The 27,678-nt window shown below is 38.4% G+C and overlaps 1 protein-coding gene and 3 non-coding genes across 4 annotated transcripts; 2 read left to right on the top strand and 2 right to left on the bottom strand.

The window, feature by feature from the left end:
• The first annotated feature begins 7,569 nt into the window (after positions 1-7,569).
• On the top strand, positions 7,570-7,642 carry TRNAF-GAA (transfer RNA phenylalanine (anticodon GAA)). Its single transcript has one exon. It is a non-coding gene; the product is annotated as a tRNA-Phe (tRNA).
• A 2,754-nt stretch (positions 7,643-10,396) lies between these two features.
• TRNAF-GAA (transfer RNA phenylalanine (anticodon GAA)) lies at positions 10,397-10,469 on the bottom strand. The gene has a single exon. It is a non-coding gene; the product is annotated as a tRNA-Phe (tRNA).
• Positions 10,470-16,711: 6,242 nt separating this feature from the next.
• Positions 16,712-16,784, bottom strand: TRNAA-AGC (transfer RNA alanine (anticodon AGC)). The gene has a single exon. It is a non-coding gene; the product is annotated as a tRNA-Ala (tRNA).
• An 8,779-nt stretch (positions 16,785-25,563) lies between these two features.
• On the top strand, positions 25,564-26,420 carry LOC130455533 (E3 ubiquitin-protein ligase TRIM39-like). The gene has a single exon (XM_056805800.1). It carries the CDS (start codon positions 25,615-25,617, stop codon positions 26,170-26,172), a length of 558 nt encoding a protein of 185 aa, XP_056661778.1. The 5' UTR covers positions 25,564-25,614; the 3' UTR covers positions 26,173-26,420.
• The last annotated feature ends 1,258 nt before the right edge of the window (positions 26,421-27,678 follow it).

A 27,678-nucleotide genomic window follows, 5' to 3' on the forward strand; every position in this document is an offset into this window, starting at 1 on the left:
CAACAACCCCCCTGTGATTCTACTGGGAGATGAGCATGTTGAAATCTCCCCAATTGAGGGTTTGGGGAGATTAACATGCCTAGTCTCCCCAGTGAATTATTTCAAATAATCAGCTTATACCTCTAAAGATTTTCTTACTAGAGGTGTATAGAATATTGCACTTTACCTAAGGAGAATTACAATAATTTGGGGATAAGAGGGAAAGAAAAGAGAAAGAAAACAAAAATGATTGATAGGCACATTGACAAAATGCCAATTAGGGGGCATTTCCCTTTGGCATAAGAGTTTACATTCAGAATAGACGATATGTTCAACCCCCTTTAGTTCAGGTCATTATATCCTAAAGTTCACTCTGGATCTTTCAATGCAGTGCATGGTTTCCTCAGGCATCCTTATGGCATCTTCTCCTAATGATCTGCTTTCCTGATTTGGGGTATTGGTGAGTTTCTTTTACTAAAACTTCTCCAAATGATTTTAAACTTTGGATTTTAGGATAATTATACAGGGGTATGGGTTGTTAGCTGGTGCTGGTACCTTGGTGTTGGGGACCCTGAAGGCAGTTTTACATAGTCCTCCACTTGGCAGAGCTCCTGTGGAGGTAGAAAATCCCCAAGGAAGACTTCTTTATGGAAGAAACTCTGATCTAGGTCCACTTCTTCCCAGAGAATCATCAGGAACCATACATATGTCCCCAACAAATGTATACTGAAGCAACCTTTTTAAAATAATTTCTCTCCAAGATACTGATTCAGTCACAAATTCTCTGAAGTTATCATTGGTTACAATTATGCCACCAGTTTTGTCAGCTAGGTGCAACAGAAATCTGTCATCATGACAGGTAATTCTTTCTCCAAAGACCAATCAGACCTAGGGTTAAAGATAATATTCCAAGGTCCTAGTGCTGGGTCAAGAAGTGCTGTTCTGTGATGTCAAGATCATGTCTTCTTCTCCATTGCGGAACGAATAATGTAATGTTTCTGTTGCCAAGTTTCCAAAAGTATTCAATGGCTATTGCAATGCCCCAACAAGAAAATAACTTGAGACCATGAGCAATTGCAACATTGCTCCCATCTATAATAATGTGCTTTAAATCTGATCTCCCTGGTTCATTTTAAAATTCTAGCCTATATGGTGCTTTTAGAGTATTCTGAAATCTTTGAATCCCAATAACTGAGGAATCAATACAATGATTGAATGGTCCTGCCAGCTTAACACTAGTAACTGAAGGGAGTAGCTGAAGTGGATAGAAAGGCATTGGAGGGAGGGGTTGACAATTTGACTTGACTTGGGAAGGGTTGCAACATCCTAGCTGGCTTTCACATATAAGATTATCATTATTCTTTGGAACTGTGATCCCAGTTTTTGGATACAAAATATTTTCAGGAATAATGGATACTCTTGGCTGGCGACTTGGTGTTGTAGTGGAGTGGGTAGGGGAAAGAGGAAGAGTGGTAGGGGCAGGGGGAGAAATGAGTCCAGTAGGGGAAGCGGGGACTATGGCAGGGGAGGCAAGGGGAGAAGTTGAGCCAGGGCAAGAGCAAGGGTGGGCAGGGTTAGGGTGAGACTGGGTATGCTTAGATGGTAATTGTGGGTAGAGAGGTGGATTTTCCTTCTAAACCTTGAGATTAATCAAGCTATCTTTCTGTTGTTTTTTTCTTGGGGAGGAATGGAAGAACTTCAAGGTATCCTAGCAGGGTAAGTATACCCAGGGAAGGTACTAAATGAAGCTATTCTGAAACTGTGAGCTATTTGAATGCAGTAATACTCTTGGGGGAGCCATTGAGATGGGGGGGAAGTGCAGCTTTCACAAAGTGGGCTATGCTCTCCAGTACCTTCATGGGTAGCTAAGCAGTATGAGTTTTGCAAAGCACAGGCTGTGGGCAGGGTGCCCTAATGGGAATTTTTCCCGTATTAGGCCCTAAAATGCTTCTCAGGATTAAGGGAGCAACTTTGAGATCTTTCTACTGCTCTCCCCAATGCCCCACCTCCCACTTAAGTTAATGCTGGAGTCACCTGGGGGCTCAGAAAGGGCTTCCGAAAGAAAGAAAGAAAGAAAGAAAGAAAGAAAGAAAGAAAGAAAGAAAGAAAGAAAGAAAGAAAGAAAGAAAGAAAGAAAGAAAGAAAGAAAGAAAGAAAGAAAGAAAGAAAGAAAGAAAGAAAGAACATATTCCAAGGAGCAAGATACTCTCCTTTAAAAGGAGATTTGGGTTACACCTGGTTTTGGGGTCAGGAAATCAAAACTTAATTCCCCAAACCTGGCTCTATCTGGGAGTGAAAAAAAGAAAGTTAAAAGCTAAGCTTGTTAACTTCCCCCACTACTCAACCCCTTCTCACCAGTCTGGAATTCTGGGCCACAAGGTAGTCCTGATTACTGGGTCTGGTAGGTGTCTTGGCTTTTTTTTAGCCAATCTAATTAGCTACTAACAAACTTATTTAAGGATAGTTTAGAGGGAATAAAAAGTGAAGAAACTGAAGAAAATGAGAGTACTGGTCAAACCTTTCTGGTCACCAAATTGTAATACTTAAATTAAATCATGAGTAGCTTTAGTAGCTTTATGACATTAAAGTAGAGATAGTAATGAGAGGGAAATGTAGGAAAGAGGTAGAGAGTTGCCTAGTGTGATAGTGAAATCACTTTTAAAGGCTGGTATATATATTAATTTAAGTTCACCAAGGAATTCAGCTATGTAATTCCTAAATGAAACACTCAAGTCAGCTGCCAACTTTTTTTATGATGTTTTAATTACAAACAGGAGGAAGAAAGTATTAGAGGGAGAGAGAGAAGGAAAGAGGTTTAAATACCCACTCTGCTCAGGCTGAGCCAAAGCAGGCTTTAAGGCCCTGGATAGCCAAGGCAAGGAAAGAGATCAGTCCTTATCACTCATGTGACCAATCTGGAGAAAAACAGTCCATGGGCCTCCAACTCCAAGCACCAGCCTCCCACAGCCTCTAGCCCTCCTCACAGGAAGTCACGAGAATTCCAGAGGCTGTTCTCTACCTCACTTCCTGCATCTCACATGTGCCAATGGTGGCTGTAGCTTGACCTAGGACTGCCCAGAGGTCTGTCCTTTTTGCACATGTCTGTTGAAGACCATATTCTTAAATAATTAAATCTTGAGTTTTGCTGCAGCCCTTCCTAATCTTGTTACCCTGAGTAGGGTGGAGATTGTAGTTTCCAAGACCTGATTCTGTTATTCCAAGTATTTCTATTGTTATTGATCAGGAAATAGCTCAATCCCATCTTCTAAAGAATGGTCTGAATAGGGTGGAGTAGTTTTGAAATTCACACTAGCTAAATACCCTAATTGCTGTTCTTATGGAATCCAGCTCACTACTGACAGGGTTCCATTCTCCAGCCAGAAGTCCAAGAAAGTCTCTTCAGTAAGAGTCTCCAGCAATCCACATCTTTATAAACAGTTTTCTCCACTCATTAGCTTTTCCATGTCACATCTCAGGAACCAATCATAGTTCCTTAAGAGGATCCTGGCTCTTTTGGGTGAAAAAAAAAAGAAAGCTAAAAGCTAAACTTGTTAACTTCCCCCAATACTTAACACCTTCTAATAAAAAGAAAGCTAAAAGCTAAATTTGTTAACTTCCCCTAATACTTAACACCTTCTAATAAATAAGAAAGCTAAAAGCTAAACTTGTTAACTTTTCCCAATACTTAACACCTTCTAATAAAAAGAAATCTAAAAGCTAAACTTAACTTCCCCCAATACTTAATTCCCTCTAATAAAAATGAAAGCTAAAAGCTAAACTTGTTAATCTCCCTCAATACTTAACACCTTCTAACCAACACAGCATTCTAGTATTTGAGGTAGTAGTTTTTGATCAACACCTTCTCACAAGGTAGAGCCCTATGAGGGCAGACTGATTATTGCTAAAAACCTGGATTAACTGGCAGCAGTGAGATGATGGGTCCAGGCTCTACTCAGCTGTTTTCAGTTTAAGGGAAAAGGCAATATTTCTCACCTGCCCACACAGAACTCTCAGGGAATTAGCAGTGATCAGGAGGCAACAGCAGTGCAGCTTATCCATATCCATAGAAGCAAAGGGGCTTCCAAATGGCTTTACAGTATCAGACCAATTACTGTGGCCATGAGGCTAACCTGCCCTTTTGTCTATTTCAAATTTCTCTACAAACTCAGACTTAGCTACTAACCAATTGACTTAAGGATAGTTTAGGTAGAGTAAAAAGTGAAGAAAGTGAAGAAAACAAAAGTCCTTCTCCAACTTCATGGTCAACCAAATTGTAATAGTTAAGAGGGCACCAAATTATAATAATTAAAATTAAATTATGAGGCTATTAGTAGCTTTAGTAGTTTTATTAAAAATGTGAAAACAATTGGTGACCAAGCTCACACAACCTAGACATCTACTTTCTCATCTCTAGACAACATTTATAAGAATTTCTTTGTATTCCTTAAAGGTGTACTTGACAGGGTCATGAGAATGGGACAGGTAGAATTTCATAGACACACCACATATTCGAAGTTATAGGACTGACAGAAAAGAAAAGAGGAAAAAAAAATACAATAAATAAAAATAAGCCCCTTATTCTTTCTGGTGGTCAAGGCAAGGATTTGTGGAATCCTGGTGTGAATGTGGTCAACCTCCAATTTATCAACCAAATTTTCAAAATGTTATTTTCCCCAAGTGGCAATGGAGAAGTTTGTTTATGATGAGTGTAAATAGGCTACAGTATTTTACTACTAATAATTTTCATATAATAAGCATCACAAAAAACAGTAAAAGTACATTAGAAAAGAATATGGACCAATCATGTAACAATAGTAAGAGATGATGGAGCACAGACCATCAGATAGCACTTTCAGCGTTCTTTCAACTATAGCATATATATCTTACACAAGAGGGGACAGCAACTTGTATAGAGTTGCAGACTAACTGGGCAAATATTGTCACCTTTGCCAGGAACCTCCTAAGGGCTTCTTTGAGACTTATTGAATCTTTAATGACTCTGAATTAAATTTTACTACACCAGGTGCTAGCTGGGCATCTAGGTGACATAGTGTATCAAGCACTGGGTCTGGAGTCAGGAATATCTGAGTCCAAATCTGACCTCAAATTCTTACTGACTGGATTCTGGGGGCCATCAGACCACGACGCCTTGACAGAGTCACACGTGGTAGCTGGGGAGACCACAGAGTGGTCCTTGGCGAGATGTGACTGCCCACCCAGTCCCCCTTTACATGACCTCTTTCATCAATGCCCATTACCTATGAATTGACATGATTATTATCCCCCCTAGTCTCAAAAGAAATAATGCAAGAGCAAAACACATGTACCCTTATTCCCCAAAACATCACCAAAGAATCAGACCCTTAAACCCAATAATATCTATAAGACTATCATGGGTTAACTTTTATTTAGGTACATAATTCCTAGAAAAACCGCAGCTACAGGCAAAGCCCAAAACTTTCTCATGAAGCCAGCACACAAATCAATCATAGAGGCCCATACAATATGTACAGGTACAGTACAGGTACAGTACAGGTACACTAAGCCATAAGTCCTTATGCCTCAGTGACTTAATTACACAAATCAGTAACTCAGAAACTCCCTATTAAGCTACCAGTGACAAAATCATTTATCTTGTATGCTGTCTGTAATCACAATACAAAATATAGAATGTTAATCAAGTGATTTGTTAAAAGTTAATGTATCACTTTTCTAATTATCTCTCTTTGAACATGTGTGTTAGGTAATGCAATCTGCATGCCAAGAAAATGGGTATAAAAATAAAAATCAAGCCTGGGAATGGCAGAGCAGTTGTCAAGATGCAAAGCAGTCCCATGGCCATAATGATTAAGCTGTCTTCCATTTGTTATTTATTTTGATTGATGATTCACCACCAGTCAGGAACACTGGAGTCCTGAGTGAGGCTGGACCATGACCACAGCAACTGGATATACTGTTGTAAGACTGATTAATCAAAGAGCTGAAAGTATATTAATTAACCTAGGCCATGTTTTGCCCAGGGCAGTCTCATAAAAGAACAATTTCTTTGAAGAAAAAGAAGGCACAATAAGTGAAGTCCTTGCTGAAAATAGCTGGTGCTCAAAGAAGAAGCAACAGATAGCAGCAGCAGTTGAACTGAGAAAAAACAAACAGTAGTTTTAGAAGCAGAGAAATAAGGTAGCTTTTGTCTCCCATCTATGATTTAAGAATCTGTAAACCTTTTTATAAGGAGACTTTCCCCTTTTATTTACTATTCCATGATCCATTTCTATCATAAGTAAAAGCTTTGCTATTTGGTTTATGGTTCTTGTCTTCATAAAGAGTATGTACTGGATGGGGGGTTCAAAAATATTTGTATAATTATAATTACCCCAAATGCTACACAGTAATCTTGAGAACATGGTCAAGTGTTCTAAGATCACATGGGAACCATGTTAGAGCTACAAGGTAGGAAATGACCAAGTCACAACCAGATGCCAACTCAAAGAAACCTCTGGTGTAATGAAAAGTTAAAAAAAAATGGATATCAAGAAAATAAAACTGACTGTTGCCTTCCTCCTAAAGGTAGGTGGGTTGGTAGAAGCATGATTTCTTTATTAATATAATGCCAACTAAGCAGAAGCTCATTTCTTTTCTACCACCATTCTCCTTCATTTCTAATCCTCTCTCTCCTGTTACTTTAATTTGTGTATTTTTTTGTTTTTTTATTCATCAAATAATGATATAAGAGTAATTAAAAATAGTCCTTAAAAACCCCAATGGATAGAGTAATGAACTTAGAGTAAGGAAGATTGGACTTCAAATCCAGTGTTCAGATACTTACCAGCTATGTGATTCTGGGAAAGTCACAACGTCTGTCTGTCTGTCTCAATTTCCTCTGTTGTTAAATGGGAATAAGTAGTAGCACCAATCTTCCAGTGTTGTTGTGAGAATCAGACAGATAACATATGTAAAGTAAAAAAAATTGTAAAGTGGCATATAGTAATAGCTTAATAAATGCTTGTTTCCTTCTCAATAGCCAGAATTATGCTGTGGTTTGAGATTTGCACAGCCCTTTACAAATATTATCTCATTTTATCTTCCCAACAATCATGGGATATAGATGTTATTATCCTCATTTTACAAATGAAGAAACTGAGGTTGAAAGTAATTAAGTGACTTGCTTGGAGTCTCAGGTAGTAAGTTTCTGAGTTCACATTTGAATTCAGGTTCCGAACTTAAGATCAAGTTTTTTTTTTTAATTGTATGTAAAACTTTTACATAAAGTTCATATTTTTACATGCATACCAAGGTTCCAGACCTTTGGCAACAGTAGGTTTGTTCATTATTCCTCACATATTCCCCTCATTTGAAGTTTTGAAAACCTTGTGCAATCCAGATAGAATCATTCAAGCTTCCTTCAAAATGTTGAACAGAACAGTACCAAAGACAGTTCCCAGGAACATTGAGCTTGACTTGAGCCTTCGCTACAGATTTCTCTGTACTCAGCCGAATTTCCTTTTTGAATTCTTTACATACAGAACACCACTGTACTTTAGAAATGCTTAAGAAGAAAATCCTTTCTCTATACATGTGCTCACCCTCGTCAGAGCCGAAATAGCTCAGTTGGGAGAGCGTTAGACTGAAGATCTAAAGGTCCCTGGTTCGATCCCGGGTTTCGGCAATGGATGATGTTTTAGACGATTAGATTCTCCACTAGTGTTATAAGGCTCGCTCACAGTCTCATTCCATACCAACCTCCTCCTTGTTTCCCTACTTCCAGTCTCTAGAAATAGGTGTCTTTTGTTTTCTCAACTAACCAGGAAGTAATGAGATGGAAATTGACACCCGGTCAGTTTGCATTTTTTCAACTAAAATTATTTCTTCCCCCTTCTATCCCACCCCAAAAGAGAAAACAAACAAGCAACTAAATTAAAGATAAAACCTTATATTAAATATACTTGGTGAAGCAAAACAAGCCCCTACATTATCCACATTTTAAAATACCTCATTCTGAAATTTAAGTTCATCCCTTCACTTTCATCACAGTGGTTCTAGAATTTTGGTTCATCAGAATTCCTTTTTTTTTTTTAATTGTCAGTTCTCATTTCTCAATTCCCTTCCTCCCTCTACCACCTCCCCTACACACACTGAGAAGGCAAGGAAAATATTGCCCATTATGAAATCGTGAAAAACGTTAGCTTCATTGTAAATTTTTAAAAAGTAAGATAAATATGCTTCAGTCTGCACTCAGAGCCCATCAATTTTCTCTCTCTGGAGGTGACCAGCATTTTTCATTATGAGTCCTTTGGTATTGTGACTCTTTATATTGAGGTGTCATGCTCAAGTTTGTTTGTTTGTTTGTTTGTTTTCAGAAAGCCAGTCAGTCCTTAAATATTTATCAGCATATCCCTGATAATATTCCATTACATTTACATGTAAAGGGCAGCTAGATGGCAGAGTGGACAGAGTGGTGGGTATAGAGTTCAAATCTAGTCTCTGACATTTTCTGTTTTTGTCATATTTGCCAATAAATCTAATGAGTCTGAGGTGGAACCTCAGGTTGACTTTCATTCATTTCTTTATTACTCATTAGTCTAATTTAAGGGTCTCAGATTTCTTATCTAGAGAAAGAAACTGAAATATGAGGAGGGACTTCCAGCTGGAGGCTAGAAATATAGACTCTGCCCTTGGGACCACTAGTTTTCTGGGGCCTAGACTCTCTGGAGTCCTCTGGATTCCTAATGACAAGCTGGAGTGGGATATAGGAGAAGGGAAAGAGAAATAAATAAAGAAGTCTACTCTTGGATGTTTTGGTGGTGAGAAAGAAGTATCGGTGGCTCTAGGTTACGAATGGGGGAATCATAGGCCATAATAGCTTCAAGTACTCAAAAGGAACCATGGATGGATGAGGTTGAGCATGAAGAAGATTTCTGGACTGTGGGCCAGCTTGACTAGATGTCAGAAAAAAGAAGGAAAGCTGCTATCTCTACCCTTAGGGCTCAAGAGAAACAGAGGGAAATTATCCAGAGCACTTCCAGTATCTCCTACTTTCTTTGGCTGGAAAGTTTCCAAGTATTACAACCATCTTTCTAGCACACAGGTTTACAACTTTGATGTCATTCTTAACTTCTCAATCATGCCACATATTCAATTAATTGCTAAATCTTTGTTTTTTAACCTGCATAATGTCTCTCAAATATACGTATATATGTGTATACATTTGGCATATATACACACATGTAAATACACACAAAGACAAATATAGTCTCTGTTCATACTCTTGATTAAAACCTGTGAGTCAACCCAGACATCTCACTATCTCTTAACTGCTCACCGCCTTTTGTCCAATCTGTTGCCAAGGTCTGCTGATCTCACCTCGGCAGGCCATACTTCTCATGCACCCTCTTCTCTCCTCTGACATTGCTGCCACTATAGTGCAGACCCTCATCACCTCATGCCTTAATTAATTAGTGCCTTCCTTATGTCTGCCTGTCTCAAATCTCTATCCAAGTCCAATTCATCCTCCAAAGTGATTTCCCTAAATGCAAGTCCCATCACATCACTGTCTCTATTCTATAAATTCCAATGGTTTCCTATGTTCTTCAGAACCAAATACAAAATACTTCAGCATTCAAAGCCTTTCATTACCTAGTCTCTTCCTACCTTTCCAGTCTTCTTACACCTCCTTAATAGGAACTTCAAGCCAGCGACCCTAACCTCCAGACTCTTCTAGGAATAAGGCACTCTCTGCTCAGGCAATATTTTCTCTGCCTACCAAACTCTGGCTATTAGGCCTCCCCGGCCTCCTTTAAGTATTAATTAAAGCCTAACCTTCCCCAGAAAGCCTTTCCAACCCCTCTTGTGAATTATTCCCTATGTATTCTGTATATAGCTTACTTTGTTTATATTTGTTTTCGTGTTGTCTCCCCATTAGACTGTAAATTCCTTGAGGGAAGGAACTGTCTTTTGCCTCTTTGTCTATATTGCCCCCACTTAGCACAGCCGCTTAATAAATGTTGATTAATGATTGATTCGATGGCCTAGAGGGAGGCTAAAGTCAATTTCCAATCTTCCAGCAACTTCCCAGGATTCTTAGAGAAAGCAGTAAAATCGTGCTGACTGGTGGAGGGAAGGTTAGGCGCCAGGGAAAGCACCTTAAACGAGAGTTCTCGGGATAAAATGCATCAAAGACCAGGCTCAAAGAGTCCCTGTTTGAAGGGACTGAGGTGTGGGATGGCAGTTTGGTTTAAGTTTGTGTTCCTCCACACACCTTTCCAAAAGGGACCTTTGCTCCTTCAACTTCAGTCCTTGATGGCAAATGGAGTCGCAGTTCTACAGCCTTCCCGAAATACTTCGAGAAAAGAACTTAAATACTTGTGTAAAACAACGGTATTAACCTAATGGGGGAAGCTTAGAAAATTACTGCCACCCAAGTTGCCGAAACCCGGGATCGAACCAGGGACCTTTAGATCTTCAGTCTAACGCTCTCCCAACTGAGCTATTTCGGCGACCTGTGTACGCCTTTTTAATTATTTGTCCTCCCAGCACTTCAAATTTATTGTTGCTTCAAGTTTAAAGAATTGTTCGGTGAAAATGTGAGCTAACGTCTCTCTCCCCAGTGGGAGATGTAGGGCTCGGAATTCTGAATACAGTAATTCATCTCGGGCTGCTCTCCTTTGAATGAAAGAAAAATTTCCTCCTATTGTGGAGTCCCAAACAATACTGGTCTTCTAAGGAGATTCTCCACTTCTTTAATCAGGCGCCTAATGGTGAACAGGAAACGAAGCCATCTGTCAGTTAGGATATATATTTTTTAATTGTTCAGCTTGGTTTTTGCTCCTTTCATTTCTATATACCTATGACCCAACCATATCCTGAAGGCTCGCTGCCTTCCTTTGCAATTAGGGGAAAGAAGAAAAAACAAAACAAAACAAAACAAAACAGAAGAGTGGGGAGAAGAGATTCCGCAAAACCAACCATCAGATAACTGGTTCCATATCTGCATCAGAGGGGGAAAGCTGCTTTTTCTCCTCTTTGAGTGGTTGTAGTGGCGATGGAATCATAAAATAGATCTTCCTCTCGGACCAAATCTTTCAGGTATTCTTCTGATCCAGGTACAGCAATGGCTGGAGGAAAGTAATCGCGACTGGCTCAAATACTGAATCGACAGTTCGGATTTCTTGGTCCACATCACTTGGCGGTGAATTCCTTAGTAGTGTGGCCTTGGTAAACAGTTTTTCAATGACTTGAAAGAAACTACTGATGTCTTATTTGTAAAATTGCAATGATAGGGTCCTGGAAAGGATGTTGAAAGGCAGTGTTGGGAATCCTGAATTTCTCCATCAGCTGAACCATGGCTAAAACTAATAAGAGAAGCTTCTATAGCTAGGAACTCTTACTCTTAACTAGGGTTTTGTTTTGTTTTTAAATCACCTGCACTGTTATAAAATAAGATAGATGTGGCTAGAATGAGCAACTGAAGTGGAAAACACCCTACATTTTTAGTGACTGCAAATTGATTCAATATTGAAGCATACCATTCAAAAAGTCAAAGAAAAAATAAAATGTTTCCCACAATATTTATTAGAAGCATTTACAAAAGTTTTATTGATATATTTTATTTGAACATTTCCATAATTTTCGATCTATTCTTTCCCCTGTTCCTTTTTAAAGAGGAATAAAAAAGAAAGTGGTGGAGATGAAGGAGGAGGAATTTCAGCAAAACTAACTTATATCAATCAAGACTGACATACAATGTTCTATACACTCAATTCACCACTTCTGCAAAGGAGGGAGGAGGTCATTGAAGAAATGTTCCATGTAAACCAACATATTTGTAGCAACACTTTTTGGATGACCTTGGACAAGTCATTTTAATTCTCTGGGTCTTGGTTTCCTCATTTAAGAAAAATGACGGAATCTCCTACCTTTAAACATATTTAACAAAGTGGATGTCCATTGATTTTAGAATGTTACTATGTTATAAAAAAGGAAGACTATGATGAATAAGGTAGTGCAAAATGAAATAAGCAGAGACAGGAAAAATATATACATAATGACAACAGTATGAATGGGGGAGATGGAGAAGTTGCCTGCAGGTGGCTGTATTAGTAGTTTGGGAGCCAGGCCTGGAGAAAGGGAGCTATGTGACCCTGGGCAAATCAATTAAGGCCCACTTACAGCTTTTCTGCCTTGAAACTGAGTTTAAGATAGGAGGTAAAGGGTTTTTTTTTTGTTTTATTTTGTTTTGTTTTGTTGTTGTTGTTGTTGTTTTTAATATAACCGGAAAGAACAATCACAAAACAATTGAAACTGAATGTTAGGAAATTATAATAATCAAAGTAGGTCCAAAAGAAGATATCATTTCCCATCACCCTTTGCAGAAATGTGGGTCCATAAGTGTGGAGCACTGTATTTGTCATCAGATTTTTTCCGTGTATGGGTTTGTTTTGCTAAAAAAAATTTTCTCCTCTTCTTTTAAGAAAGTTCTTTGTTATTTAAAAAAATGGCTCTCTGGAAGGGAAGAAGGGAAGAACCAATGGAGAAAAGTAAGTGATGTAAAAACAAATATATCCATAAAATTTATTTTTAAAAAGAAGAAACTTATAGGAGTATGTCTGAGAGCAAATAACTGAAAGAAAAGTTTGTACCTATGGATTAGGGAACAAGTTGTGACTTGCCCAGGGTCACACTGCTAGGATATATGTGAGGGCAGATTTGGATACAAGACTTCCCGGCTCCAGACCTCCCATATTATTCACTGTGCTACTCAGCTGCCCTAATATAATGGAGTATTAATGAGACACAACGCATGATTATGAAGATCTCAGGGAAACAATAGGAAAAATTGTTTGAATTTACTTAAAGTAAATAGATTCAAGGGAATAAGTGATATGTCACTATGGTAATAATTTTTAAAAATTGAAAGAATTTAGAACTTTGACCAATGCAGTGAGCAAAAGTGACTTTGGATGCTTGAAGGTGAAGCTTACCTTCTGTATCCCTCAGCAGAGAGGAGGAATATAATGAAGCATACAGTTTTAGACATGGCCAATGGATTATTTTGCTTGCTTGATTCTATGAATTTTATTGTTGATGAATGTTCTGTGACTATATAGGGAGTCACTGACAAGAAATAATGCTTTTTTTAAAAAAAGTAACATCAAAACATTAAAAAAATAAACAGAAAATGGGCACTTTTTAAGTGGACTTCCCAGATTTTCATAAAGAATGGTGCTGGGGTGTAGGGTAATTCAGTAAAGGATAAAGCAAAAGGGAAGATGGCCAAGAGGGAACAGCAAGGGAAATGAAGCAGAAAGGAAGAAGAGTTGTAACAAGGAAATAACTTTTAAAAGACTGATATATATTAATTTAAGGTCACCAAGGAATTCAGCTATGTAATTCCTAAATGAAAACTCAAATCAGCCGTCAACCTTTTATGGAGTTTTAATTACAAACAGGAGGAAGAAAGGAATTAGAGATAGAGAGATAGAGGTAGAGAGAAAGGGGAGAGAAGGGAATAGGGCTTAAATACCCCTTCTGTTTAGGCTGGGCCAAAAGGCCCAAGCCCTTAGATAGCTGGGGCAAAGAAAGGAGATCAGTCCCTATTACTCACGTGACCAAAATGGAGAAACAGTCTCAGAGCCTCCACCTTCAGCTTCCTTCAGAGCAAGCTTCTCAGAGCACACTGCAACCACTCCGACCAACTCCTAAAACCACCCCCCTGAGTCTTCAGACCCCTCTCTCTTTAAGAAAACCCTCCAAGTTGCCTCCCCTCAGTTCTCACATCTACCAATCACTGTCCATCAATTTCCCTGTGCCAATGGAGGCTCTAGCTTAACCCAGGACCGCCCAGAGGTCTCTGGCTTTGCACATGTCTGTTGAAGGTCATATTTTCAAATAATTAAATCTTTGATCCTTTGCTACAGCCCTTTCTAAATCCTGTTAACCTGAGTAGGGTAGAGATTGGAATAATTAAATTTTGATCTATGCTGCAGCCCTTCCTCAATCCTGTTAGGACTGAGTAGGGTGGAGATTGATTCCAAGTATCTCCATTGTATCAATTCTAAAATCAATCATGACTCAAAGAAATTCCTGTTCTATGCTTAAGCATAGGTCAAAGTCCTTTCCATTGTTCAGCAAAAGGTTTCTGTCCTAAAGTAATCTTAAGAAGGGAGGAGGGGGAAACTCTCATGCCAAAGGGGTTCACATTCCAATAGCCAAGACCCACTATCAATAGGGAATTTTTCAAGTATGAAATTTCCCAATGGTGAAATTTCCAACATTTATAAGTCTAAGAAATTTTGAAGTTTACAGAGTGGAGTAGGAGATGTGGAGTTGTTGGCTGTTCACATGAATTTTTCTACGCTTATATCTTTTTTTTTACTCCTTTCTAGTTGGATTCCTATTTGGCCCTTATAACACAAAACTGCCACCTCCTCCAGGATGCCAGCCTCAATTTTTTTTATATACTGAGACCTTACATATACTTTGTTTTGCCCCACCCTTCAAGTATTTATCATGCAACATAGTATGTCTTATAGTTAACGTATAATGAACAGAATTATATATATATATATATGTATATTATATATATCCTATCAATTAGTTATATATATTTAAAGGTAGGAGATTCCTTTTTTTTTTTTAATGAGGAAACCAAGATCCAGAGAATTAAAATGACTTATTCAAGGTCACAGCCGCAGTAACTATCAGTCAATATTTCTTTCTTTTTCTCCCTGAGTCAACAGACATTAAATTAAGAGTTTATGACATGTGGGTACTGTGCTAAGGGATGCATGGACAAAGGAAGGCCAAAGATAGCCCTGCCTTCAAGAGCTTACATTTTTTTCTGAGCAGGATTTCAGTGAAGGGTTTCTGCAGAGATTCAAATCTAGTTCTGCAAAATATGTTTGCACCCTTTTTCCTAAGTAGGTCCTGTTATCTGGGAGTTATTGGAGCAATAAGAAAATGGGATTGTAGTGGGTATAACATAATAAAGAAGTCAATTTAGGATTTTAACCCATGTGTCTCATTCTCTCTATCTGCTCTCTGATGGGTATTCTGTCATCCTGAATTCCCAGAACAATTTAAAACAAACTTTCCAGCCTCCTCACCCCATTCCAATCGTATCTCTCAATAATTCTCACAGATAACCTGGGGATATATACATATAACCAAGAGGACTGATCCTTTAGACAATTTTTTAAAGTGTATTCAAAGACTAGGGAGAAGAGAGTTTTGATAAGCTATTCCTATTAGAAGATCTTGTAATACAAGGAGGAGATGAAAGAAGAGAGGCAGAATTTGTCCTGGGTGTGTTAAGTCTTCTACTAAGAGGACAAACAATTAATTGAACCAACCTAGACTTGGGAGACCAGAACCTATTTCAGACTACCTCCCAGTCCTCCTCCGAGCAATGGAGAAAGTCTTAGGGAAAGGAGTGGCATAGCTGACAAAGAACAAAGGTTTCGGTGAGAAGATTTTCCCTCCTCATTCACAGTTTTCTTCAGATAGGACTTCCTGTTCGAGGTATCTGGGAAGAGTCTCCTTTGTTGAGGACGCCTGAGTATGGGGTTGAACAAACATTGATTTGTAGATCCTAAGAAAAACGTCTAAAGGAAAAGGGATTAGGAACTCTTTGTGGGTAGACCAAAGACAAGGACCATTATGTAAAGTGCTCTAGTGCTAAAGTATCGGCGAGTGGGTTCAAACAACCCAATAACGAGTCTAAATACAAACAAACTTCTTGAGAAGCCCTCAAAGCAAAACTTTTAGTTTATTTAGAAGTTTCCCTGATCGAGGTAAGAGAAAGTTGTTCCCACTTTAAAGAGGAGGGTGTAGAGGAATGACACGGATCATAAGATAAGAGATTTAGAGCCAGAAATTACTTTCGAGATCCATAGAGAAATCCGAGGACGTTCCTGGTCCCCAGTGCCATCTCTATGTATTTACAAGCAGTGCCAGTCTGTGCCTTGGATACTCTTGGGAGTACGTAGTGAAAAAAAAAAAAAAATCTCTTGTGTATTTCAACTTCATTCTTCTCCAAACTGAAAAGTCCGAGCGGGGTCGGTCTGACAACTTGAGGTTTTCCTTTATTGGGCCAGAGATAAGACGCTTTGGGGTGAATCCCACAGGTGAAATCTCCTTCTGTTGGCACAGGAGTAACTGCTTCATCCCTTGAAGGCACACCCGGATTTGGGTAGATTGTTCCCGCTATTGAGAGAGAGAGAGACAGAGACAGACAGAGACAGACAGAGACAGAGACAGACAGAGACAGAGATAATTTGTTTTGTTTTAAGTCTAGCTCCCTTCCCTTCAGCCTGGGCGCAAGTAGCCAGCTGCTCATGGCACTCTCACAGTATCTTGAGACCCAAAGAACGGCAGAATGTTGAAAGATTAGTTTCTTTGACTGGAATTAGAAGTGAAAGTGCGGCTCCAAGATCTCTAGACCTGTAGAAAAAGTTTCCAACCCGAGAATTAGGTACACAGTCTTAGCGTCCCCTTGGGCTTTGTCTAGCTCGACTGAAGTAGCAAAACCGGGGCTCCTAGATTCCGGACTCGAATCCTAGAATGAATGATGTGTACCTTCGACAGCCACTGCCCATTAAACGGAACGAGGAACTCTTGGCCTCTCTTTCAACTTGAGGTACAGAAGGTGAATATGATGCCCTGTATTATTTCTTTTTAGACACATTTAGACGAGAATTTATCTGAAACTATAAGACTGTATCGAGGGACAAAAACCTCCTGGAGGATGCGGGCATCGATCCCGCTACCTCTCGCATGCTAAGCGAGCGCTCTACCATTTGAGCTAATCCCCCGACGACGAGAGAGATAGGTGTCTTGTTCCTGTTACGAAATTTGTAGGTGGCTAGCACTGGAGGTCTCTTGGTGAAATTTAAGTTTTAATAGAGAATGCAACAAGAGAGAATAACTAAGAATTACTGAATAGTAGTACTAGGGAAAGGGAAGAAGCGGGCTAGAGAGGCAGAGGGAAGGTATGACCAGAGGTCACTGGTAAAATAGGAAGTGGGCACCCAGCGAAGGGTTCCGGTTCTTAATAGGATTTATGGGAAGGATCCCATCGACCTGCACAAGAGAACAGTCTCCAACAGGAATCAGTTTCTTGGGAGGTTCTCACCAAAAATAGGCACTTCTCTGAATCTGGATCGCTTTGAGCAGGCCATTCTGCAATATGAAATTGAACTCTGTTACTCAGAAGCCTTTTTAGAAACAGCCTACTTCAGGGCAAAGAGCTCCATGTGGCACATGGGATCACTAGGTGAATAGGTCTCACAGTAAGTGAATTACTGTAAGTACCCATCCACTTTGCTCCTGGTATGAAACTACTCAGAGTCAGGAGAATGTATTTTTGGGTTTTGTGTTTGCAGTACTTTGTATGTGGTTAATGTTTACTGTATTTATTTATTGAACTTAACTGACTTGAAATAAAGTTAACAGATGCATGAAGTATGTCCTGGGTGGCCATTTTTAAAAGAAAAATTGAGATTATGCTTGAAATCTCCACACTAGTGGCTTCTAAGGAGCTACATGTTTTATTCTCTTTTAAAATTTGGGGGGAAAATTTTTTTCTTTTTTTTTTCACCCACCAGAGCTATTTTTTATGCCTCTCACAGTAAATATGCCTAAAATAGCAAAGCAAACAGCTATATTGTTTATATCCACAATTGTATGTCTCATTCAGGATTTCAAGTCAATAACCTCTCTTGCCTGAGAGGGGTGGTGGTGGTATGATTGGTCCTCTTGGGAACCTGATTTATCACTGTATTATTCATAGTTCAAGATCTTCCAAATTTGTTTTTCTCTACAAAGTTGCTATTGTGTAAATTGTTCTTCTAGTTATATTCACTTCATTCTGCTTCATAGACATCTTCCCAATTTCCTCTGAAATCACCCACTTTGTCATTTTTTAATGCTAAAATAATATTTCATTACATTCAGATACCACAGTGTGCTTAGCCATCCCACAACAGGTTCCTTAGTTTTGTAACACCAGAAATTTATCCAATCTGTAATAAAACAACTGAGGTAGACTTCTAAACCAACAGTGCCCTTCAACAAATAGGATCCCAAACCTTCCTCACAGTCTAAGACACATCCTTATTCCAAGGTACAACATTCTCGACTGGCACAACTCAAGATACACATTTTCATTGATAGGATAAAATTAGACAATAGCAGGAGTGACCAAAGGGTCCCCAGGGTGGGAACACGTAGCAAAAGACCCTTGTTGAAGAACTGAGAAAGTCATGTTCTTCCTGATCAATCAGGTGAAAGGGGCTAGGGACTGAGGACTCCAAAAAAGAGCCAAGAAGTTTCTATCTGCCCTTATGATATCCTGTGCCATTTGGATGGTCAAGACCAAGGTGGGAACCCTTTAATTGTGGTCAATCAAGGGGCAGATCCTAGGAAACTTCATAATCATGAAGAAAACTTATTTAGCTGTCTACCTTAAGATAATTACCTATAAGTATATTGTGAAATCAGGGTTATTTGATTATCCTTAACTCGACAAATGTATTTCAATGTCTGTTAATATAAGAGAATTAATCACTACTTCTATGGAATCCCATTAAACTGAATAATACTGAATGGAAATTAACATAGGGATAAAATGAATGATTTTAAGATGGGCAGGGGTCTACTTACATAGAGTAGGGATCACATTATTTCTCACAATCTCCAGGCTTGTTTTTACTTTTATTTTTGCTACTATGAAAAGAATTTCAATCAATATTTTTGTATACATGGATTCTTTTCTTCAATCTTTGATCTCTTTGGGGTATGGGCCTCATTGAGTTATAATTGGATCAAAGAAATTTAGTAACTTTGGGAAATAGTTCCAAATTACTTATCAGAATGGCAGGATGTGTCCTTGATTTTCTGGATACTATGTCATCTGCTTCCAATTGGCAGTCAGTCAACAGGCCATTATTAAGACATTATTATGGGACAGCTAGGTGGCTTAGTAGATAGAGAGCCAGGCCTGGAGAGAGGAGATCCTAGGGTCAAATGTGACTAAGTATATACAAGATAGATAAAGTATAAATTGAAATAATTTCAAAGAAAGGGAGTGAGTAGAAGATGGGAACCTGAAAATCCTGCAGAATATGGAATTTGGCATGTAATTCCTTTTTTAAAAAATCCTCACTTTCTTCTTAGAATCAATTCTAAGTATCTGAGGTCAAATTTGAACCCTGGACCTCCCACCTCCGGGCCTGGCTTTCAAGTCATTTGGTGGTCCCCTTGATGTGTGATTCTTGTAGAACACAAAAGGGAGAGGCTAGTTGATGTCTCCTAGAAGATCTTGGCCCTCAAAAGAGAAACTTGAGTTCTACAATTGATTCTTTATCTCCTGAATCTTCTCTTGACCTTATTTGTCCATTCTTTAAATTGCCCTTAATGAATGCCCATTTATTATAAGTCTGGCTTCCTTCAAATCACAATGCAGGTATGAATTCCTTCCCTGAGATCTCACTAAATATTTGAAAAGCATTTATTAAGTGCTCACTGAATGCTAAGCACTGCTCATCGTCTCAAAGAAAACTGCCTTGTGGGACTTTAAGCGTGTCAGCGTCAATCAAGAGACACCTCCCAGAGCTTGGAGATGTAATCAATCTGGATGAAAAGGGACAATCCATTCTTCTGAGAGGGTGTTAACATTAGCTAAAGGGGCTAAGTGAGTAGGGTGGGAGCTACACAAGGTCTTTATAAGTAAGTACAAGGACAGAATCTTTCTTCTTGGAAGCTGGGCTGGAGCTGGAGGTTCAAACGCAGGGAAAGGCCTAACTCCAAAGGTGAGTGTTACTTTTAGGAATGTTGGCTTTTTAGTGGGTCAAAATGCTTGTACTATCTACCAAACAGGGTTTTTCTGAAGACAGTATTTGTGAACCTTAATGTACTATAGGGAAATGTTATTGTCATGCCTCTTTTTTTAGGTACGGACTTGGGGATCCAAGGAGATGTTCTGTGACATTTCATATGGGGATATGAAAGGATTTTGAGGGCATCCTTGGTAATGAGAAAAGATTCCTTTTATTTATGAACAAAAGCACTTCTGCTCAAGGCCCAGTCTTTCCTAGGTGGAGTCTCTTAGAATCCATTTCTCCCAAGTTAGTCAGTCAACAAGCTAGCTCATGGAATCCTAGATTTACAGCAGGAAGGAACCTTAGAGGTCATCAAGTTCTACCCCCTCATTTCATAGATAAGGAACTGAGACTTGGAGAGAATAAATGACTTTCTCATGACCTTCAGCACTCTCTCCACTGCCCCATACTTATCAGACAATGCATGGAGAATTGGTTCTCTTAAACTTGGCTTCTCTTGAGTTCAGAATCCAGGAAGAGGAATGGGATTGGGTTCCATAATCTCCAATGTCCTTCCTGCTCTAATGGTCTATAGTTTAATGGTCAAACTTTTCTCAAGTTCCCATGGTACTTTTCAGGGCCAATCCTGTGAATGTTTTAGGTGTCAATCATTTCTCTAAGAAACTTTCCCTCTTACGCTCATAGACCTTTGTTGAGAAACACACTTCCAATTTAAGAAGATCCAGCTCTCCCTAATTAAATACTAAATTAGAAATCCTGAAAATCAAAGGAGAGATTAATATAATTGTAAGTAAGAAAATCATTGAACTAATAAATGAAACCAGGAGGTGGTTTTGTTAAAAAAAAACACAATAAAATAGATAAACCATCATTTAATTTGATTTCTTTAAAAAGAAGAAAACCAGATTAGCACTATTAAAATGAAAAAGGTGAAATCTCCACCAAATGAAAAGGAAATTAAAGCAATTATTAGAAGTTATTTTCCCAAGAAAGTAAATAATATGACATAAGTTGTACAAGTGCTTTCAAGCAATATATATTTGCATATTCCTCATGTTAATAGTTAATCATTCACAGTTGATTTTTGCTCATTTCACTTTGTATCACTTCATAGAAATCTTTTCAGGGTTTGTGTGTGTGTGTGTGTGTGTGTGTGTGTGTGATGTTTGTCATTTCTTATAGCACAATAGTATTTTATTACAATCATATACCATAACTTGTTCCCCAAGTGATGGACATCCCTTCAGTTTTGTGAAGTGTGAATCAGACTTTCTTTGTCTAGCATCAGCAATTTTTAAATTGATCAACCAAAACTGAAAACACCCCCACTTAACACTTTGTAAGCCATCAAGTAAGGGAATTCACAAGTCACTTACTTGGGGAGCTCCACCCTTTTAACCCAATCAATCAGAAACTTGTGAATCCTATGAAAAGAGTTGACACCTTCAGAGGCCTATGATAAGACACTGTCCCCCCCACTCCCCACCACCCCCCTACCCCAAAGTGCTAGGCAATGTGGAAGCTGTGATTGGCCCCTGTGAAGAAGGGAAGGGTCAAAAAAAGACTATAAGTACTGATCTACCTGCCTCTTAGAGGTAACTTGGGACTTGGACTGCCTCTTGGGTAAGTGAGTAGCTGATTTTCCTTTCCTGGTGTCTGGAGAGAGATTAGTTGTGGAGCGGCCTTCCCTTCTTGGAGGAGGCTAGGTGGGTAGAACTCAACGACCTCGGTTGAGGGTTGAGGGTTGAGGGTTGAGGGTTGAGGGTTGAGGGTTGAGGGTTGAGGGTTGAGGGTTGAGGGTTGAGGGTTGAGGGTTGAGGGTTGAGGGTTGAGGGTTGAGGGTTGAGGGTTGAGGGTTAACAAGCCCTGCTGGGCTGAGCCCAGCACCAGGGCAATATTTAGTGTGATAGGGTAGATGTCTTCTCTACCCTTTTTTGGTATTTCTCTACTTTCACTCTTTCCACCCCTTTTGTAAATAAGAGCTATTAAAAGTCATTTTGACTTAAGCTATAATATTTTAAATCAGAAACCACAAGATTATTTTAGAATCCTCACATATTTAGTTAAACCCTTCATTTAATGCCTTATATTTTCTAATTCTTTGTCATCTAATAATGACTGGTCAAAACAAAAAAACTCTTAGTCAAAGGGTATAGCCACTTTTATGATCCTTTTGACATGGTTCCAAATTGCTTTCCAGAATGGTTGTATCAGTTCACTGTTCCACCAACAGGGTATTAGAGTCCCAATTTCCCCACACTCCCTGAAACATTTATGATTTTCTTTTGTCATATTAGCCAGTCTCATAGGTGTAAGGTGGTACCTCAGAGTTATTTTAATCTGCATTTCTCAAAATAATAGTGATTTGGAACATTTTTCTGAATTAGGTCTTCTCAACTCCCCATCCAACACTCTATTAAATCAATCAGTTTGCCTGGTTTTACTCCTGCCTGTGATACAAATCAGGGGTCATTTCTTTCCTTGAATTTTCAGCTGCTCTGAGAAAAGTCTTAGGTTTATCTTTCTCATCTATATCCCTGGAATGGGTTTGTTTTGCTCAAGAGATTTTCATTGATGCCCTGGCCATAGGCCAGCTCTGGGGGGCATATGTTGGGGTTCTGGGGGGAGGGAGAGAGAGGTACAAAAGTAGGGCAGGACAGTGATTATGCATAAACTCCATTTATCATGACAAAGGGCAAACTTTTATAATGAGAAAGTTCTATTGGGCAATTAGATCCATATATCAAGATATATGTATACTGCTGAGACATCTGCCTGTGAGATGACAAAGATTTTTTGTTTTGTGGAGGGTTTCTCCAGGGACCGAACAAAAACATCTCTAGAAACTTGGGAGCCTTGCATATGTCCCAGATAAGCTTGCAACTAGCCATAACAGCCCAGCTTTCTTTGCAGGTGACTCCTGGCTGAGAACAGCAGTGTCTCTCCATGAGATTTGCTCATGGCTTCCTTTCTGGGTCAGACAGCCCCTTATAGACTGTGATACTGTATTAATTTAATATTATGAAATAAACAATCCTCTTTTTCTTCTCTTTCTAAGAATCATGGCCTCATCTCAATACTTGTCTTCAAGTATTTCAGAAGAACTGATGTGCCCCATCTGCCTAGATTTTTTCACATTAGCCACATCTTTAGAATGTGGTCACAATTTCTGTGAAAAATGTATCCTTCAGCACATTCAAGACAACAAAGAGGACAGTTTTAAATGTCCAGTTTGCAGGGGAATTTCTTATATGAAGGATCTCTGGTCCAATAAACAACTGACTATTGTGGCATACTCCTTCAAATTGCTCATGCCTCACTTGGACAGCATGAATCAGAGAAAAGCAATCAAGACAAAATTCCATGGTAAGTGTAGTGAACTGTGTGAAACAGATTACTTGGAGAATTAAGTTGTTTTTATGTCTCATTATCTGTAAATATAACCCATCAATATTTCCCCGACTCCAGGATTTCCCAAGCTATTCCAGATAAAGAAGAGGTATTTTTTAGGTACTGCTTCAGGACTCCTGCCACCATTTTTTCTTGCTCCTTTATTGAGACTCCCTTTAGGCAGGAGATATTTTGAGTTATTCTGTCCAGATCAAGTTAAGTAGACAACCATTTGTAATGGTTCTGGAATAGTGTGAATTACTGAGGATATAAAGAAAGGTGAAAACCTAGTCCTTACTCTTAAGGAACTCATAGTCTCATGGAGGAGACAATCTGAAGGCAAACAAACAAACAAAGTATTAGGAAGGAAGAGACTCCAGGACAAGTAGGTATAGTGGTTAGACAGTTTAGAGAAAAGGAGAGTGCACAATGTCACAAAAATCTAGAGATTATCCAGGAGAACAAGGCAATCAACAATGTCAAAGGAGGCAAACAGGTCAGGAAAGATGAGAATAGAGGGAAAATATTTAGATTTGACAATTAAGAAATCCTTTGGGTGGGGGGAGGGAGGCAGTGACATGGCTCAATGGATAGGGATCTAGGCCTGGAGGTAGAGTTTCTGGGTTGAAATCTGGCCTCAGACACTTCTCTGTTTCTGGGCAAGTCACTTAATCCCACTTGCCTTGGCCTTTCTAATCTTTTTCCTTCCTTAGTATCAATTCCAAGGTAAAAGGAAGGAAAGAAAGAGGGAGGGAAGGAGGGAGAGATAGAAGGGAAGAGAAGGAAGGAATCAATCAATCATTGGTATTTTTGGAACAGTTCCAGTTGAACAATGAAATCAGAAGTCATACTGATTTAGAGAGTTAAGAGAATGAAGAGAATGTTAGAGAATTAAGAGAATGAAAGGAAAGGCAGTGAAGCTATTGATTGTACCCAGGCTTCAGAAGGAGTTTAGCTGACTGAACCAGTTGTGATATTATAATTGTGATGGAATACTACTGAACTATAAGAAATGGTAAAGAGGTTAATTTAAAAAAAAAAACTTGGAAAGAACAACATGAAATAATGAAAAATGAAATGAGTAGAACCAATAGAACATTCTACATAGCTACAGAATTAATATTTGAATGTTCTCCTCTGGAGAAACAACTGATAAAAAGAAACATGAAAAATATAACATATATACATATTTTTTTATTGGCCAATGCCTTCTATGCTGCAGAGAGGGAGGGAAATATCTAGAAATTTTAACAGAGCCAACAAACAAATTTCTAAAGTATTTTAGCTATAAAAAGGAAGAAATACAGAATGCAATCTGGCAGGGAAAGAAGATAAAAGTTGGGAATTTTTGAGGATGGTGTAGTCATGGACATGTTTATAGGAATCAAGGAATCAATCAGTAGATAGAAATTGAAGATTAGTGTGAGAGTGGGAATTATAGAGAAAGAAATCTGCTGGAGAAGACAGGATGGAATGGGATCTTTTTTTCTCATGAGAGAATGATGTTTTGTTTATACTAAAAGATCAGAGTCTCTTAGTAGGGAGGGGAACATACATGTGGAGATTTTATAGGTAAGAGGATCATGACAAAGAGAAATGGAAACACAAAGCCTGATCAGTTTATTAGTATGGTCTGAAAATAACAATAAATTGGATCCAAGACCCCTTAGTGTAGTCAAGGATACATCTGATAGAGCATTTCTTTTATGGCATTTTACATAGTGAGTATCCAGATGTATTTCACTCTTGATTGGCTGGAGCTTATATCAGTACCTCACCAGGGAGACCCAACATCCCCTGATCCTTTGGAAAGTCCTTTGGTAGACAAACTATTGCCTATTACCAGATTAATTCATATCCCTTCATGGTCAGCTCACAGATTAGAATTTTTGTAGTTGGGCATTAGCTCAAGAACAGGGAAGTTAAAGTATGCATAAAGTATGCATAAAAATAAAATAATAAGACCTATAAAATTCCAAATTTGATTCTCAAATATTGATTCTGATTAGATATCTTCAATCAATAATTAGTTATGGAATACCAATTTTCAAATTTAACAATAGGCAACTGAAATTACAGGCTTCAGGGAGCTCAAAGTCATAGTTGAGAGGACCAACTAATATACAATGGATTGATCATTAATGCATAATAAATTGAAAACAAAATAAAATGGGGTATCAACTTTTAATTCCCCAAGGATGAAGATAATACTATATATGTTACTTTTTAAAAAATGGAGTTAATACTAAGTAAGGGCTAGGCAGTCTTAGCCATTCTCTTCTTATTAACCCCTGGGTGCTCAAGTTGGGGACCTTTATACTAAGGCCTTAGAACTATTGATGTTCCTGTTTCTTTAGAGGAAATCAGTCTGGATCCTGAAACTGCCCATCCTGGAATCATCTTGTCCGAAGATATGAAAACAATGAAAGGAAGTGAGTCATGGAAGAAGTTGCATTGTGCTATGGAGAGGCCCACTCAATGTGGCACTGTTCTAGCAACTCAGAGCTTTACATCTGGAAGACATTATTGGGAGGTGACAGTAGGGAAAAGTTCTGCGTGGGATGTTGGTCTTTGCAAGACCTCTATAAGTAAAACTGGACAGGTTTCACCATGTCCTTCCACTGGATTCTGGCTTTTGAGTCGAAGACAAAATAATTATATAGTCTGCACTGAGCCTAGGATCATCATTCCCTTAAAAGAGAAGCTCAACAAAGTGGGGATCTTTTTGGATTATGAGGCAGAAGAAATAGTGTTTTATGATGTAGACAACAGATGCCAAATCTATACATTCACCGGTTCCTTTTTAGAGCCTCTCTGGCCTATATTTTCCATTGGCCTGTATTCCAAGGATGAAAATCTTCTGACTATTGACCCAATATCAGATGAAGCTGAAGAGACCCCAGAGCGTGATCATGACTCTTGCTTGGAGATTTCCTCCACTGGGGAACCCCAGTCTGTGACTCCCATGTAAGATCTTTTTGCTTTATTAGGTATTACCCTACTTTGGGAGTAAGGATAAATTTGTCTTATTTTGAAATAGTCAAGCAATATACTGCATATTATTAGGGGGAGATCTGCGTAAGATATATTGATGGTCCACTGAAGACTGATGAAATGTGTTCAATAAACTATGTGAGTTTAGAAAATGCAAGAATAAAAGTTGATTTGTAAAAGATGTGTGGAAAAAACAATGACCTATCAAAGAACCAAAAATAAATGTAACAAAATTATAAAGCTCAACATGTATAGCCCAATGGAATGGCTTGTCAGCTCAGGGAGGAGGGAGGGAAGAGAGGAGGGAAAGCACATGAATCATGTAACCATTGAAAATATTCTAAATAAATAAATTAACAAAATTATAAAGTTCAAATTTCCCTGAATGAAGAGATATGAGAAGACATCCCAATCCATGCCTTCCTTAATGGAAGTGGGAGGTCCACAGTTGTTACTCTCTTTTTAGGCTTTCTCAATTTTTCTTCAGTTATTTTTAAAATTCTTCTTTAAAAACAAAACAATCTACTATTTGTCTTATGGGATGGCTCTCGATGGAGGTAAGGGGGGGGGGCACATATAGGATACTAATGATGTAAGAAACAGAAAACCTCAATAAAAATTTTTTTAATGGAAAGACTTGCTTGAATTCATGCAGAGTGAATTAAACAGAACAAAAAAAAGTGTTTTGTTTATCAATATTCTAAAAATGAACAATTTTGAATACTGTAACTCATTAAAATGAAATTAACAGAACCAGGTAAATGACTTATATAATAGGAACACTGTAAGGAAAAAAAAACCTTAAGTAACTTTGAAAGTTGAATGCACTATTATCAATATAATGACTTTCTGATTCCAAAGGTCTGATGGTGAAACACACTATCCAATATAGGGGTGTGACAAACTTGGGGTACAAAATGAGACATACATTTTAGAAGATACAAACATTGTGGGAATTAGAATTTTATTACGCACATTTGTTACAAAATTTTTCCTATAATTCAGTGGAGGACAAGAGTAAGAAAATTGATCTGTTAATTTTTTAAAAATAGTAATGGGGGAGCAGATAGAAAACCAGATCTAAACATGAGAGATCTTGGGCTCAAATCTGGCCTCAAATACTTCCTAGTTCTAGGACCCTGAGCAAGTCATGTAACCCAAAATACCCAGTCCTTTGTGGTCTTCTGCCTTGGAACTAATATTCAATATCATTTCTTTCTTAACAAAATAGACAAGGTACTGGTCAATCTAATTAAAAAAAGGAAGGAAGAAAAGCAAATTCACAGCATTAAAGATGAAAAGGGGGACAGCACCTCAGATGAAGAGGAAATTAAGGCAATCATTAAAAATTACTTTGCCCAATTATATGGCAATAAATACACCAATTTAGGAGAAATGGATGAATATATACAAAAATACAAACTGCCTAGACTAACAGAAGAGGAAATAGAATTCCTAAATAATCCCATATCAGAAATTGAAA

This window comes from Monodelphis domestica, chromosome 7, assembly GCF_027887165.1.
Source record: "Monodelphis domestica isolate mMonDom1 chromosome 7, mMonDom1.pri, whole genome shotgun sequence".
NCBI lineage: Eukaryota > Metazoa > Chordata > Mammalia > Didelphimorphia > Didelphidae > Monodelphis > Monodelphis domestica.

Bases quoted from the DNA above. Each gene is read 5' to 3' on its own strand.
- LOC130455533 (XM_056805800.1), top strand. From the start codon at position 25,615: ATGAAAACAATGAAAGGAAGTGAGTCATGGAAGAAGTTGCATTGTGCT.